At 43.4% G+C, this 15,768-nt stretch overlaps 1 protein-coding gene and 1 pseudogene across 3 annotated transcripts in view; both read right to left on the bottom strand.

Moving 5' to 3' along the window:
- Positions 1-5,716: 5,716 nt before the first annotated feature.
- On the bottom strand, positions 5,717-8,792 carry LOC102446770 (zinc finger BED domain-containing protein 5-like; annotated as a pseudogene).
- Positions 8,793-11,472: 2,680 nt separating this feature from the next.
- The window catches only part of SDR16C5 (short chain dehydrogenase/reductase family 16C member 5), a 28,041-nt gene continuing 23,745 nt past the window's right edge, over positions 11,473-15,768 (bottom strand). For all 3 annotated transcript variants that reach the window (XM_075920665.2, XM_075920666.2, XM_075920667.2), the window contains exons 6-7: positions 14,963-15,088; positions 11,473-12,296 (exon numbers count right to left, since the gene is read on the bottom strand). In XM_075920665.2, the coding sequence (XP_075776780.1) occupies positions 12,203-12,296; positions 14,963-15,088 (220 nt within the window). In that variant the 3' untranslated portion in view covers positions 11,473-12,202. The remainder of the gene's footprint in view (positions 12,297-14,962; positions 15,089-15,768) is intronic.

Below are 15,768 nucleotides of genomic sequence, written 5' to 3'. Positions count from 1 at the left end.
TGGACCTTCTCCAATTTCTCCACATCTTTCCCGGAATGTGGTGCCCTGTTTCTCCAGTTTCTCATAAATCTAAACCCTCCTCCCTACATCATCCTCTCATCCATGCATTGAGACCCTGCAGTTCTGCAGAACTGGCCCTGCATGTGGAACTGGAAGTATTTCAGAGAACACTACCATGGAGATCCTGGATTTCAATGTCTTTCCTAACAACCTAAATGTGGCCTCCAGGACCTTTCCCCTACCCTTCCCTATGTCACTGGTTCCTGCATGTACCAAGACCACTGGCTCCTCCCCAGCACTACACACCCATCTATCTAGATGTCTTGAGAGATCCACAACATTTGCACCAGATACGGTAGTTACCATGTAGTTCTCCCAGTCATTGCAAATCCAGCTGTCAACATTTCTAATTATCAAATCCCCCATTACTAATGTCTGTCTTTTCCTAATAACTGGAGTTCCCTCCCCCGGAGAGGTATCCTCAGTGTGAGAGGCTACCATATCGTCATCAGGAAGGAGGGATCATTTGCCTCTGCTCCAGTTGGATGTTCTCCTTCCCTTTCACAGTCCTCAGCAGCACAGAGGCTGTCTAATTGGGCGTGGGACCATTCTACTGTGTCCCGTAAAGTCTCATATTTGTACCTCTCTGCCTCCCTTGGCTTCTCCAATTCAGCTTCCCTGGTCTCCAAAGCCTGTATGCGGTCTCTGAGGGCGGGAGCTCCTTGCACTGAATGCACACATATGCCACCTGTCCATACATGCCTCAAGCTGTATTTCTTATCACATTAGGAATGCCATAGTTTTCCACCATCAATACAGTACCTTTCATGCTCACTGTTTGCACTCCTCAATTCCTAAATGACCCAAGTGGATCTTCTATACCTTTTTCTTTTTTAAGGCTTATTGGAATTACAACCTTACTGCCCTTGAAAAAAATGTGCATGTCTGCAGTTCCAATAGTTTTTTACTTGGTTAGCAACTACTTTACTTCTTCAGGCTGCCTTTAACGATCACTTCTTTAAGGATTCCCAACAATTCATCTTACTCTGTTTCCTCTCATTTGTTACAGTTTCCTTGTTAACTCTGGGAATTGACTTTACAGTCAAAGCTATACAGGCTAGCATCTTTAGTCTCTAAAGTCTTCTCTAGTTTCATAGGAGACACTACTCTGGAAAGTGCATCTGCAGTGAACATGAATTTACCAGACATGTAGGTCACAACCAAATCATACTTTTGCAGCTTGATCATCATTCTTTAAATCCTCAATATACAGTCACTTAGCAATTTGCTAAATAATGCTCAGGGGCTTTTTGGTCCATTTCAACGTCAACTGTGTGGCCATAAATATACTGATTGAATTTCTCTCAGGCAAACAATATTACTAAAAGCTCCCCAATCTGTACGTATCTGGTTTGTGCCTCAGTCAGTGATTTGGATGCATATGTCACTGGTTGCCAACAATCCTCATACTTCTGTAAAATCACTGCATCGAACCCAGACTGTGAAGCATCTGCAGAAATTTTAATAGGTTTGCCTGTGGATTCTTGTATCAGGTGTTGTTTTAAAACTTCTCATGGTTCCTCTTGTTCTGCACTCCAATACTGTTCATTTTAATTCTCTGGTTCTTAAAGCTGCTGATTTGATGGATAGATTAGATATGAATATGCCAAGTTAATTAACCATTCCCAGGAACTGTTGGGATCATTTCAGTGGCTGAAATCTCTCTCTCGTCAGGTTTCACACCTTTTCTGGAAAAAAAAATGTCCCCAACAAACATCAATTCTGTAACCCCTAAATTACATAGCTCCCTATTTAGTTTGAACTTGCCACTCTGGTTACAACCAGCATTTCCCCAAGTCTACAATTATGCTTCTCTTTCTATGAGCCCCAGCTGATAATTTCAGTGAAGAATCACCACCATTATATATAATCACCATACATATATATTGGTAGATCAGATGTATGGCTTTGTTGTATGGAAAAGAAAAAATATAAAAATATGTATCATTCAAATGGGATATTAAATATGCAGAAAGATGCCTATAGGGAGAGATTCCAAAGGACTGTCAAAAGGCAAATATAGCATCCATCTATAAAAAAGGGAAATAAGGATAACTGAGGGAATTATAGACCAGCAAGCATAATTTTAGTATCTGGAAAAATAATGGAGCAAATACTTAAGCAATCAATTTAATAACACTTAGAAGATAAAGTGATAAGTAATAGTCAGATAGATTTGTCAAGAAAAAAAAGTCTGCTCAAAAGCAATCTGCAACAGTAAAACCTCAAAGATACAAACACCAGCGTTATGGACTTACTGGTCAAGTGGACACCATGTGGAACCAGAAACCGGGAGTAGAGCTGCAGGATTGAAGCCCCAAGCCCCATTGCTCCCTGCAGGTCTTAAGCTCTGAGTCTTGAATCTCCTGCAGGGCAGAATCCCCAATCTTCTCCCCTTCCCCCGCCACAACTGACACCCCCCCCCCCATAGGTTGCAGCTCCGTGTCCCTGTGACTAAAGTCTTTAACATCTTGCTCAGAGTTATGCAATGTTTCTGAATAATGCACACCATCCATTTCTGAGGTGTCCGTAACTCTGAGGTTCTACTGTAGCTTTCTTTGACAGAGTAATAAGCCTTGTGGATGGATATAAGAAGTATAGCTTGACTTTAACAAAGCTTTTGATACTATCTCACATGACCTTCTCATCATGGGCGGCTGGTAAGCTAGGCTGGGGAAGGCACTACCTTCCCAAATGGCCAACCTGGCCCTGCTCACACTCCATCACCATAACACCTACTGTAGGTGTTCTACCGTGTTGCTACCCCTCAGTGCCAGCCCTCCCTATGCTCTGGGGAGGATGGAGCTGTGCTCCTTCCTCACTCCCCATGCTCCAGGGCTGGGAAGGCTGGGGCGCATATGTGTGCCCGCTCTCTCCCCCATCCCATGGTGAGGGGTGCATGTGCATGGCATGCTGCCGCGCCTCCTTGTGGTGGGTGGGGGAGGCAACTTGGCTCCCATGGGGGAAGTGGAGCCTTAGCAGAAGGGGCAGGGCTGGGGGTGAGGGATTGCTTCCTCCAGCCCTATCTTCCCATGCTTCGCATAAACAAACTAGACATACAACCTAGATCGAGCTACTATAAGGTGGTTGCATAACTGGATGGAAACACTGTTCCTGAGGGTAGTTATCAGGGGTTCACAGAGAAGCTGGAAAGGCATATTGAATAGGGTTCTACAGTGATCAGTTCTGGGGTTGGTTCTGGTCAGTATCTTTTGCAATGATTTAGATAAGGAGATAACTTGCAATGTTTGTGAATGATGTCAAGCTGGGAGGGGTTGCAAGTGCCTTGGGTGTTAGGATTAAAATTCAAAATGGAGAAGTGGTCTGAAGAAAACAGGATGAAATTTGATAAGGACAAATGCAAAGCACTCCACTGAGAGAGGAACAATCAGCTGTACATGTATAAATGGGAATCTGAGCTCTTGAGTCCAGTTTCAGTGGAATAGTTGTTTCTTTCACTGTCATATGCAGTACCCAGTCCCTCTCACCAGGCCTGCTCGATCAGACTACATCTATGAAAAACTCCGTAAGCAGATTGTCTTTCACGGAATCCACCTGACTGTAGCATTTTGCAAAACGACTGTTTCCCCCACATTTATAACAGTGCTCCAAAGGCAATACACTGCTTGGGACCATGCTGTGATCCTTAGCTTCCACCTACTGTCTGTACACAGTCTTCCCCCAGCATTAGTTCTCATAGTAAGGAGTTCTACTTTCTGATTTCACCTACTCTGGCCACAGTTCCTTAATACGTGGATAACTTCTTCCGGTAAATGCAGCTCTTTGGCTTGTGCTTTTATAGTATTTCCTGCCCCGTACATTCCAAGCGCTTTTTCTAAAATTAAATCTCCTTTCTATATGTAAGACAGCAACCTCTGTCTTAACATGTTGTCTTTATGGCATCACAGGTTTTAGTGAGTTTCCTTAATTATGTGGGAAATTCCTGTATGGCACTGTCAGTTTTGTGCATGTATATAAAAACATCTCTAAGGTTTCATTCCTTTTAGGCAGGCAATGTTCCTTACATTTAGTCAGTATTTCATTTAACTTTGTATTTTCACCTTCTTCAGACTTAACATTGTAATAAATATCCAGTGCTTCCTTCCCAACATGCACCAAGACAGGTGATTTCATTTTACCATTTTTCTCATCTCCCCACCCCACAATAACTGCTCAGTACGATTCAAAACTATTTCTCACTTTTTGTCCAGTTCTCTGCCATGTTGCAACACATCAATTTTTATCTTTTTTCCTCCTTAAGCTAGTCAAGCCATTATTATGCTCAGCGAATACATGCAAAGGCCCCTGTGCCTTGTGCTCCCCATGCTTCTCTACATTCAGTTGCAAACACAGCAGTTAACTTAAAAATGACTCCAGTTACCTTCTTATTCTGAACTTCTGACACCGTGATTTTTGGGGTTCATTAAATAGCAAACCAGGGAAAACAAAAGAAAAAAAAACCTGGAGAGCTTCTGTAGTGCACACAGACATACAGGCTACGTCTACATTGCGCTCTCTTGCGCAAGAACATATGCAAATGAGGCACGGCCATGAATATCGCCGCACTTCATTTGCATACTTAATGAGCCGCCATTTTTGCACAAGGGCCTCTTGCGCAAGAGGGGGTTTTTGAGCAAGAAGGAACAGTGTAGACTGCTCCTTCTTGCACAAATATGGCGGCTCATCAGCTATATATATTCATTGCCGCCCCTCATTGGCATATGTTCTTGCACAAGAGAGCGCAATGTAGACGTAGCTACACTGTTTTCAATCCCCACCTCCAAAGCACATTCTCCAAATTCCTATGTTGCAAGATTATTGGGAGGAGGGAGGCTCACAGCATTGCAACCCTTACTTCTACCCTGCCCTCTGAGCTGAGCAGCCAGACAGTGATGGCTGTTGACTGCTCACCCAGCTCTGAAAGCAGCACCCCACCAACAGCTGTGCGGAAGGGTGACAATACCATACCATGCCACCTTCTGCACTGCTGCCATCAGAGCTGGGCATCCAGAGAGCAGCAGTGCAGAAGGGTGACAGTGCCATACCCAATCCTCCTTCTGTACTGCTGTTGCTGGCAGTGTCTTTGCATCTGGTATTACAGCCAGTAGCTGCCACTTTTCAGCTGCCCCAGCTCTGACACAGTGCAGAAATAAGGGTATCAGTACTGCATCTGCTGCCCCCTACACTAATCTTGAAAGCTCCCTTCCCCCCCAAAAACTCCTTTTTGTGTCAGGATCTCTGCAATTACAAAACAGTGAAATTTCAGATTTCAATAGCCAAAATCATACTTACTGTTTTTAAAATCCCATGACTGAAATTGGCCAAAATGCTTGGAGCACTTGTGTCTGCTGCCTGAGAAGGCCCATTATGTCTTGCTGAATCTTCCTCTGCTCTTCCCACTGGAACGCCAGGGCCGTTCTCTTGTGTGTGTGTTCCTTCTCCAGACTCTCTGTGACAGTGGTTCCCCAACTTTTCAGCATCACGCCCCCCTTTCGATTTCTGAGAAATCCGCATGCCCCCCAACTCTTCTTTACCATCATCCAACCCCCTTTTAACAAAAAAATTCAATTTGCAATTTAAAATTAAAAATACACACAAAAACTTGGTATAAAAATTATTTTAAATTAAAAAATATGCACAAATAGTTTTTCTTGGCACAAAAATTTAATAAAAATGTAATTTAACATAAGAAATAGCAGAAACAAATCAAATTTAATGTGAAGAATGATGCTGCATTTTCTTCACGAGTTGGGAAATTCTAGGTTTGAAAGATGAAAGTGGGGAACGCAAATCGTTTTCGCCATCCAGTCCGATTTCTTTGTATTGTTTTTAATGTGACTAAACTTGAAAAGCTTTTTTCACAGAGGTAGGTTGATGAAAATGGAGGAATAACACGTAGTGCTTCTTCTCCAACTTTCGAGTACATTGGGAAATATTTTATCCAAAATTCCTCTGAGCTTGTGTTTTCAAAATTATCTTTTGCACTTGAATCATATTTTATTTCAAGTGCTTGTTCTTGCAATACTTCTGGCAATGAATTGACATCAACGCTGAATGGATTGCGTACTAATTTATGAATAGGGTTGCCAGAAAAGTTGTCTGGAAAATAGCGGATGAATTCGTCAGCAAGGTAGTCCAGAAGAAACACAATTTTATTCTTCACATCCTCTTTACAAACTTCTTGGAAACCTTCATTTTCAGCGAGTGATGAAAATGTTGGGAAAGATGAAACATTAGGCATCTGAGCTTGTGTTTGATGTTTCCAAAGCTGGACTTTTTTGTAAATGCTTTGATGGCATCATGGTGCATTATAATGTTTGTAGTGTTGTTTCCTTGCAGCTTCAAATTGAGGTTGTTCAAAGATTCAAAAATGTCCACCAGGTATGCCAGTGAAAGCTGAAACGTTTGGTGCGTAAATGCATGATATAACTCTTCTTTCTTCCGTTGCTTGAGGAAAATTTCCACTTCATCTTTCAGTTCGAATAATCTCAAAAGCATGTTATCTTTGGACAGCTATAGTACCTCCGTGTGAAACAAGAGAGTTTTCTGATCTGCTCCAAAATCCATGCAAAGAGCATCAAATAGTCTCATATTTAAAGCACTGTTCTTCACAAAATTAACAACTTTGATGGCCAAATTCAATGAGTCACGTAGGTCATCTGGAAGGGTTTTAGAGGCCAGTGCTTGTCTGTGTATGACGCAGTGAGTTGTGGTTACGGCTGGATTTTTTTCTTTCACCAATGTCACAAATCCAGAGCGAGAGCCAAGCATTGCTGGAGTACCATCTGTGCATACACCAACCAGTTTTTCCCATGGAAGTCTATTTTCTTCAAAAAAGTCAGAAATCATTTTCATAATATCAGAAGCCTTTGATGTGGTCATCAATTCCTTTGAAAAAAGCAGCTCTTCTTTCATAGTTCCATTGTTAATGAATCGAACATAGACAAACAGCTGACAACACTGGTAGAAATGTAGCCCTGTTAGTCTGGTGCAGCTGAAACAAAAAACAGGACTGTGTAGCACTTTAAAGACTAACAAGATGGTTTAATAGGTGATGAGCTTTCGTGGGCCAGACCCACTTCCTCAGATCAAATAGTGGAAGAAAATTGTCACAACCATATATACCAAAGGATACAAATAAAAAAAATGAACACATATGAAAAGGACAAATCAAATTTCAGAACAGAAGGGGGATGGAGGAGGGGAAGGGGTGGAGCTAAATGTCTGTGAGCTAATGATATTAGAGGTGATAATTGAGGAAGCTATCTTTGTAATGGGTAAGCTAAGTAGCGTCTTTATTCAAATTTGAGTGTAAAGTGTCAAATATAAGTATGAATGACAGTTCAGAGGAGTCTCTTTGAAATGAAGTCTTAAAAGGTCTTTGAAGCAGGATGCAGGTAATCAAGTTGTTGAGACAAGGTCCTTTCTGGTTGAAATGGCAAGAAACTGTTTTTTCTTTGTGATCCTGTCTGATATCAGTTTTGTGGGCATTAATCCTTTGGCGAAGTGTCTGAGACGTTTGTCTAATGTACATAGCAGACGGACACTTTCGGCACATGATTGCATAAATTATATTTCTGGATGCGCAGGAATATGTATTCTTGATCTTATAACTCACTTGGTTGGGTCCAATAATGGCATCAGCAGAGTGAATATGTGGACAAAGCTGGCAACGGGGTTTGTTGCAAGGGAAGGTACCAGGGTTGGTATTAGTGTGGTATGTCCTGTGGTTGTTGGTAAGAATCATCTTGAGGTTAGGTGGTTGTCTATAGGATTCTATGGGTCTGTCTCCTAGAGCCTCTCGGAGTTTAGTATCCTGTTCCAATATAGGCTGTAGTTTATTTATAATGTGTTGGACAGGTTTAAGTTGGGGGCTGTTCCCTAATTATCACCTCTAATATCATTAGCTCACAGACATTTACCTCCCCCTCTTCCCCCCCCTCCATCCCCCTTCTGTTCTGAAATTTGATTTGTCCTTTTCATATGTGTTCATTTTTTTTAATTTGTATCCTTTGGTATATATGGTTGTGACAATTTTCTTCCACTATTTGATCTGAGGAAGTGGGTCTGGCCCACGAAAGCTCATCACCTAATAAACCATCTTGTTAGTCTTTAAAGTGCTATACAGTCCTGTTTTTTGTTTCAGTGGACAACATTGTGCTACATCAGTGGAATCGTCACACTGAATTGCAAAAAAAGAAGCTAACACTGCCTCCACAACTTGAAGTTTAAGATCTTTCGCCAGCTCATCGATACGACGTTTCACAGAATTGTCAGAAAGCGAAATTTCCAATAGTTTTTTTCTTTCTTTCGACATCAAGCACAATATCAGTTGCTTTTAACAAGCAAGGCTTCACAAGAGTTTCTCCGATTATGTGCACTTTCTTGGCTTTAGTGATGAGCAATGACAGTTCATAAGATGCTTCTACCGCTTTGGCCAACGCTTGATGAAAAGCTCCAGTAGTGTTTAGCTTCATGCTTTTCAAATTTTGAAGTTTAGCAGCAAAAAACTATTTTGGTTTCTCTGTCAAAGCGCTGTGGTTCTTCGTCAAGTGTCACTCAAGATGACTAGGTCTCAAGGCCTTATTGCTAAGAACTGTGTGGCATACTACGCATTGAGGATGATCAATCTCATTTTTTTCCATGACTGTGAAGCCATACTTAATGTAGTCTTCATGGTACTTCCTTTTCTTAATCGCAGCCATAATATATTAAATTAAAAAAAAATCTATAAAAATAATTTCCCCGATTACAATAAATTTAATGGACGTGAGTTACTTGATAAGTTATTGCAAATGTTTATTTACTACTACTCTTATGTACATACGCATGCTGCCTTATATATACCCCACCACCAGTAACCACGCAAGAGTGGCTACCTACTCCCACAACAAAACAGTCCCAAACACTCCTGCAAGCGTGCTAGAAAGTTTGAAAAAGTTCCATTGCCTTCTACATCGTTCTTTGGCCTTCCCACTAACCAAACCAGTACCCCTACATGTCAAAAGGAAATATAAATATATATATATTCACATTTCATGGTATGAAATTTGAAAATTAAAATTTGTTTATGGTAGTGTCTCCAATCTTTTTACACCCAAGATCACTTTTTAAATGTCAGGGCAAGCCTGAAGATCCCACCCCTTTCTAGAGGCCCTGCTCTCTCCCTTTCCCTCCTCTCCATCATTTGCTGTCCCCAGCCCTTACTCACTCTCACTGGGTTGAGACAGGATGTGAGGGCTCTGGGGTGGGAATGAGGATTTGGGTGTGGGAAGGGGTGAAAGGTGCAAGCTCTGGGAGGGAATTTGGGTGCAGGATGAGGTGGAGAAGAGGCTTCTGGCTCAGGGAGGGGGCTCCAGGCTGGAGAGTGTTGGGGTCAGGAGGAGTGTTGGGGTGCTGAGCAAACCACAGGCTTGTGGATGAGGGTGCAGGAGTTCAGGTTGAGGTGTCTGAGGGGCTCAGGGCAGAGGGGTTGGGATTATGATGGGCTCAGGACACACATTTGTAGTGTGTGGATTGTGCAGTAGTGTTGTGGCAGAAGACTGAGGATGTGAGACGCTCAGGACAAGGTTCCAGAATACGATAGGCTTAGGATTGAGGTGTGTGTGAGGATGCAGGGGTGTTGTGATGCTGTGGCCAGATGGGGGCTTGGACCCAATCGGGGCCTTATGGGCCAGACTTCATTTTTAAATAATATATTTCCAGCACAAATGTTTCAGCATTGTCTTTATATATGGGAAGAGCAGGGAAACTGTTTTGGTTCAGGGGTCACTGACCCTCAGAAAAATCAGTCAGGGACCACACGAGATGCAAAAAAACCCCAAACCCTCCTAGCCCCCCCAAACCCCACTGATGTGGCCGCAACTGAGACACATCCCTCCCCTGGCACCCCAGCCCCATGTGGGGAGGGTAGGTAGGACTGAGGTTCAAGGGCTCAGGCCAGATTAATTTTTCTGGGGTTCCAGGGTTAGTGGAATTTGTGGGCCCCTCTACACTCTGAGGTGGGGCCAAAAATGAGGGCTTCATTGTGTGGGACAGGACTGCCAGTCAGTGAGATAGGGATGGGGTGCAGAATCTGGGTGGAAAATAGGCTACAGGAGCAAGCTGGGGGTAGGTGTCCAGCCAGGAGGTAGGGGACAGGAGCAGGGTCCTAATGGGGCCCTGATCAGGGGGCAGGAGGCAGGTGGGGCCCTGGGCAACATACTCATGGAAGTTTGAGCAGGGAAGGCATGGTACTCGTGGGGGTTGTGGTCTGGACAGGGGGGGCAGGGTACTTGTGAGGGTCTCAGCAGGAGGGGCACAGTACTTGTGGGGATTTGGGCAGGGTACTCGTGGGGCCTGAGTGGGGGGGCAGGGTACTCGTGGGGCCTGGGCCGGGGGGGCAAGGTACTTGTGGGGGTTTGGAGTCTGGGCAGGGTACTTATGAGGGTCTTGGCATGGAGGGCACAGTACTCATGGGGGTTTGGGCAGGGTACTCGTGGGGGTCTGGGCGGGGAGGCAGGGTACTCGTGGGGGTTTGGAGTCTGGAAGGGGGGCAGGGTACTCGTGGGGGCTTAGGGTCTGAACGGGGACAGGGTACTCGTGGGGGTCTGGGCGGGGAGGCGGGGTTCTCGTTGGGGTTTGGAGTCTGGACGGGGGGCTGGGTACTCATGGAGGTCTAGGCGGGGGAGCAGGGTACCCGTGGAGGTTTGGAGTCTGGGTAGGGGGTTAGGGTACTTGTGAGGATCTTGGCATGGCAGGCATGGTACTTGTGGGGGGTTTGGGCAGGGGCAGGATATTCATGGAGGTTTGGGCGGGGGGGGGGGGGCAGGGTACTTGTGGGGGTTTGGAGTCTCCTCACAGCAGGGAAAGGCTCATATAGCTGAGAGCAGCAAAGAAATATAGTGCTCCCCACTGCCAGCTCCAGGAGAGCCTTTTGCTGGCACATGTAGCTATCACAGTGTGGACATAGCCTGTTTTTCATTGTGGCATATAGCTACACGTACCCTACATACTGCCGCTAGAGGTGTGCAGCGCAGATCCAGTGTAAGATAAAAATGAGGAGTGGCACATTATTATAAGTGATGGGAAACCCATTCAGAGGAGCAAATTATAAGTTATTTATAAACATTTAAATTATTGCATGGTTGATGGTTTGTTCATTTTTACAGATGTGGAATAATTCCATCAAATTTAACTTCTTCTGCCACCACACTGCAAGAATTTCTAATAGTGAAACTCCTGTTAAACTTCGTCCAGGGACTTGCTTGTAGTTGCCAGTCATCTCATCTGAAAAGATTTCAGAAGCTCTTTCACTGCCACTTATATTCAATGTGTCTCCGTATCTCATTTCAAGACAAGAGTTCAGAGTTACAATATTTTAGACATAACTTAATAAATTTTCTTTTTAATATTTGATAAATAATGTAGTCCTACAGAAAATATGGGCATTTATTCCAAAGTTAATATTTGTAATCAGACAAACATGTACAATTCTTACGAGCACTTCTCTGGAAGGTATATGTTTATAATCACTCACTATTGGAATCTTTCCCACAGACATTAATAACAAATTATTTATTACCCTGCATATGTATTTGATTAGTGAATCAACATCACAAATATGGAAAATATTGTCAGTATGTAAAACTGACATTTTACTTAATTTCATGAATGTGAATTTTAGGGCTCATAAAAGATGCCAAACAGTTCAGGAAATTGAAACTAAATACTTCCAAGGCTATGACAAAGATATGCTCTCTCAGACAGCCCTAATAGCAACATTGTGGAGGGGACTTGAAGGCATTCAAAGTCAATTCAATTCAATTTCCCAGCCCATTACAACCTATTTCTTAGTTGAGAGTACCTGTATGTGCCAGTTGTGATTAATTTATGAAATGGATACCAACAGTCATTCAGTAAGAACTTAAAGAGACAACAGAACTCATTTAGATTAAATCAAGGATAGCTATTCAGAAAATCAAGGAAAGGCAGCTTGTGTTGAAGCTGTTGATTAAAGCTGTTAACTAACAAATGTATGAGGCACTACAAGTGGAATACAGAAGACAAATTCTGTGCTGCTGAAATAGCAGGCCATGTTTTAAACTCTAAACCCGTCAATTATTTTAGAGCTGCTGGTACTGGATGTCTTCACTCTTTATTATCAGTCCTCCTTCACCCGACCTCTGAAGTGGTCCATGAAATGGAAGGCCCCAATGTAGTCTCCTAGGACTATCCCCATTTTCACAGGCAAAATACTGAAGGGAAAAAAAACACACCAGAGTATTTACATAATCTTATAAATCACAGAAGTGACATTACAGCTTCTAAAATAGAGCACAAACAGTCTTCACAATTTATTTATGGGGTAGCAAGTATTCCCAGTGCACAGAGAGAAACTGGGTCAATGTTTCCCCAGTATCAGAGCTAGTCAGTAGCAGAGCCAGGATTAGAACTCAGGAACCCAAGCCACTGAATAGGCACATTCCTTCAGAACATACTGCCTCACTGTCCATATGATAATTTACATTACAAAGAAATGATAGATGCTCCCCAAATGTAAGTAGGCCCAATGTATTTTGGGAACTGGTAGTTTCAGAAATAATTAGTTTTGTACTCAAGACTGCAGAAGCCAAACTTCTGCGTGTTAGTATAACCTAGGGGTGGGCCAATACCAGTCTGTGGGCTGAATCCGGTTTGCCAAGGTTAGCTCCTGGTAGGTCTCCACCACTATATTCACCTGTCCTTCCACAGGTATCGGTGGTCACAGCTCCTGTTGACTGCGGATCACCATTCCCAGTCAAAGAGAACAGCGGAAAGTGTTGTCCCAGTCTGCACTGCTTCCCACAGCACCCATTGGCTGGGAATGACAATCTGCAGCCAACAGAAGTGGCAGTTGCCCATATGTGCAGCAGTACAGATAAATATAGTGGCGGTGGCCCGGCAGGGGCTAACCCTGACAAAGCGCTGCTATTTTATTGCTCATGCATGGTATAAACAATCTGTGTAATAGGACCTGAGTTATGGAGATACATAATTCATTCTAGTGATGCCAGTAGCTATAAAAGTCATGTATTTGTAAATGAAGTACAGAATTTTTGTGGAAATATTTTTTCACCCCTCCCTAAAAGTGTCTCATGCATGCTCACCTAGATGATCAGAGTCTCTAGAGAATTTAACATGGTAATTTAAGATTAGGGATGTTAGATATAGGGTAATTGAATAGTTGTATAATTGCATAAAATCTTAGCAATTACATGACTATTTGTTAGCCCCTGGGGTGGCAGCCAGTACACTCCCGGCAAATCCCCTGCACAAGGTGGCAAGAGGAAGCTGGTCCACCATGGAAGCCAGTTTAAAAACCAGCTCCCCTCTTAGACTAGCTGCCTGCTGCCCTGGGCTGCTGCCTCTGCTACAGAGGCAGCAGGGCGGGGTGGTAGCAGCCCCTGTGCATTGGGGGTCCGAGCTCCCTGCAGACAGGGGCTGCTGCTATGGACCAGCCTCTGTCCACAGCAAGCCTGGGCTGCTTTGCAACAGTCTCCCTCCACCTCCACACTGCTGCCTCTTCTTGGTTAATCTTGTTGACTACATGCATTCCCCTGCTTGTATCAGAAGCAGCAGTGTGGTGAGGGGGAATAGATAGCACCACAGAGCTGGTGCTGGAAGGAATTTGCTTTTAAGCCAGCTCCCTCCAGCACTGACTCTTGCCTGCCTCCCTGCTCGCTGCCTCTGTAGGAGGCTGCAAGGGAAGGCAAGCAGGTCCATGGAGCTGGCACGCATGAGAAGCCTGCTTGAAAGCTGGCTTCCTGCCCGTATTGGCTTCAGCCTGCCTCCCCTCCCTCTGTGCTGCTGCTGTTCCTTATGGGGAGCCTACTTAAAGCTAGCTCTTCACGGGAACCACTCATGATTGCCCCTCTTGCTGCCTCTGATACAAGCAGGGGAATGCATGTAGTCAACAAGATTAACCAATAAGCCTTGGCTTATCAGTTAAATGTGTAGTTGACTACATGCTGACATCCCTAAAATAGATGTCTAGTAGGACAACAAGGCAAATAAGGAGTATGGGGGGGGGGAGCTAGGAGGAAAAAAAATGTAAGCTGCCCTTCTCCTGCACCCCAAGCTATATTTTCAGCACTGTATATTTACTTCCTGCTATTTACAGAATCACCTGCTACTGCCAAAACTGATCTGGGAATGTTTACATTTAAAAAAGAAGACACACACTGATTTTAAAAGTAGGTGTTGGACCACTAATTGCTGCTCAGAGTGTGGCCCGCTTTCAAATAGTCTAAGAACCTTTAAAAAAGCCTAAAGAACAAGTGACTGTTGAAAGCATTAAGTGAAAAGGTTTTCATAGCCTTTTCTACTGTTTTATCCTAGTTTCTTTCCTAAAGTAATGGGATAATATTGCATCAAGCTTCCAATCATGTTAATAAGCTCCAATAGAAATAAGCCACATCAGAGCATGCATTAAATAGGCTATTGGTATGCTCAGCCATCCAAAACAGCATACACTACCTTTGGTCTTCAACATACCCAGGCTGTGCAAGCATTTCAGGGCAGAAACAGCATTTCTTTGGGTGTATGCAAAGTAACACTGGAGGCCAGCACAATAACTCTATATACACAGCAATATACATGGCTATTAAATTGCAGCAAATTGTGTTATCCTTATTGGGAATCTTCAGAGTCTGGTAGAAGATTTGCAGACATGCAAGTTATCCAAGACCACCACCTGATGAAGCCTTCCTGTGGCAATAACTAAAAAGTGGCTGGAAATCCACTAAGGTCAATATCTAAGTAGCCCCCCTTTCCCCGCCTAGTTAATCATTTGATACTATAGCATGTAGAATTAGTATCTGTGCAACTAAACATAACGCATCTGACAGCAGACACAAACATAACAAGGAGAATCCATCCTTACGTTTTCAGAAAGCATAAAAAGTACAGGCTTCGTGGCATTATCAGATGCACCTGTTCCCGTTGTATAGCAGTCACAATCTTCTCTGCTGCATACTCTGCATTTAGAATAGGGAGTAGACAAGGCCACCTGGAAAAAGACAACATATGGCTACTACTATGAAACTGTCAAAGCTTTCCCCTCCATGTTCCATCTAGATAACTTCAAATTTAGAACAAGGCAGCTTCAAATTTAAAGTTATGCACCTTACAAAAGAAGGTTACCCCATTTTACAACGATTTTTGCCTCTTAGAAGCAAACATTTCGAAAGGAAGTTTGTGGAATTATATAACACCTGACAAATCAGTTGGAAAGTGTCACTGTTTTGTTTTCACTTGATATTAGTACCTGTGAGCTAAATTCTTGCTATCTTCAAATTTTACAAAGGTTTCATTTAGGTAACCTTACTCTGCTACTATATTTTCTATGTTTAATGTGCCATGAAAGATTGTACGGGTTGAACCTCCCTGATCTGCCACCCTTGGGGCCTGATTGGTCCTGAACCTGGAAATTTTCCAGATCAGGGGAGGTCAATTTCAGCCCCTCTGCTGCTACCAGCTGCAGGGCTCCACCTTGGGGAGAAGGCATGAGACTGAGGACACAGACTGCATGTTTCTTCTCAAATGAGCAGTGAAGGAGTTAAATGTGTTGATGATTAAAGTGACACCATCACTAGATTGCAGAGTTAATGCGAATGGCAGTTTACACTTTTTTTCCAGAATTACTGTTTCAGACCATCTGTAGAATTGGAAAGAGAACACTTCATTGGA

The sequence above is a fragment of the Pelodiscus sinensis genome, chromosome 2 (assembly GCF_052426305.1).
Source record: "Pelodiscus sinensis isolate ZL-2025 chromosome 2, ASM5242630v1, whole genome shotgun sequence".
In the NCBI taxonomy this organism is placed as follows: Eukaryota; Metazoa; Chordata; order Testudines; family Trionychidae; genus Pelodiscus; species Pelodiscus sinensis.
This window is presented reverse-complemented; position numbering and strand designations above follow the sequence as displayed.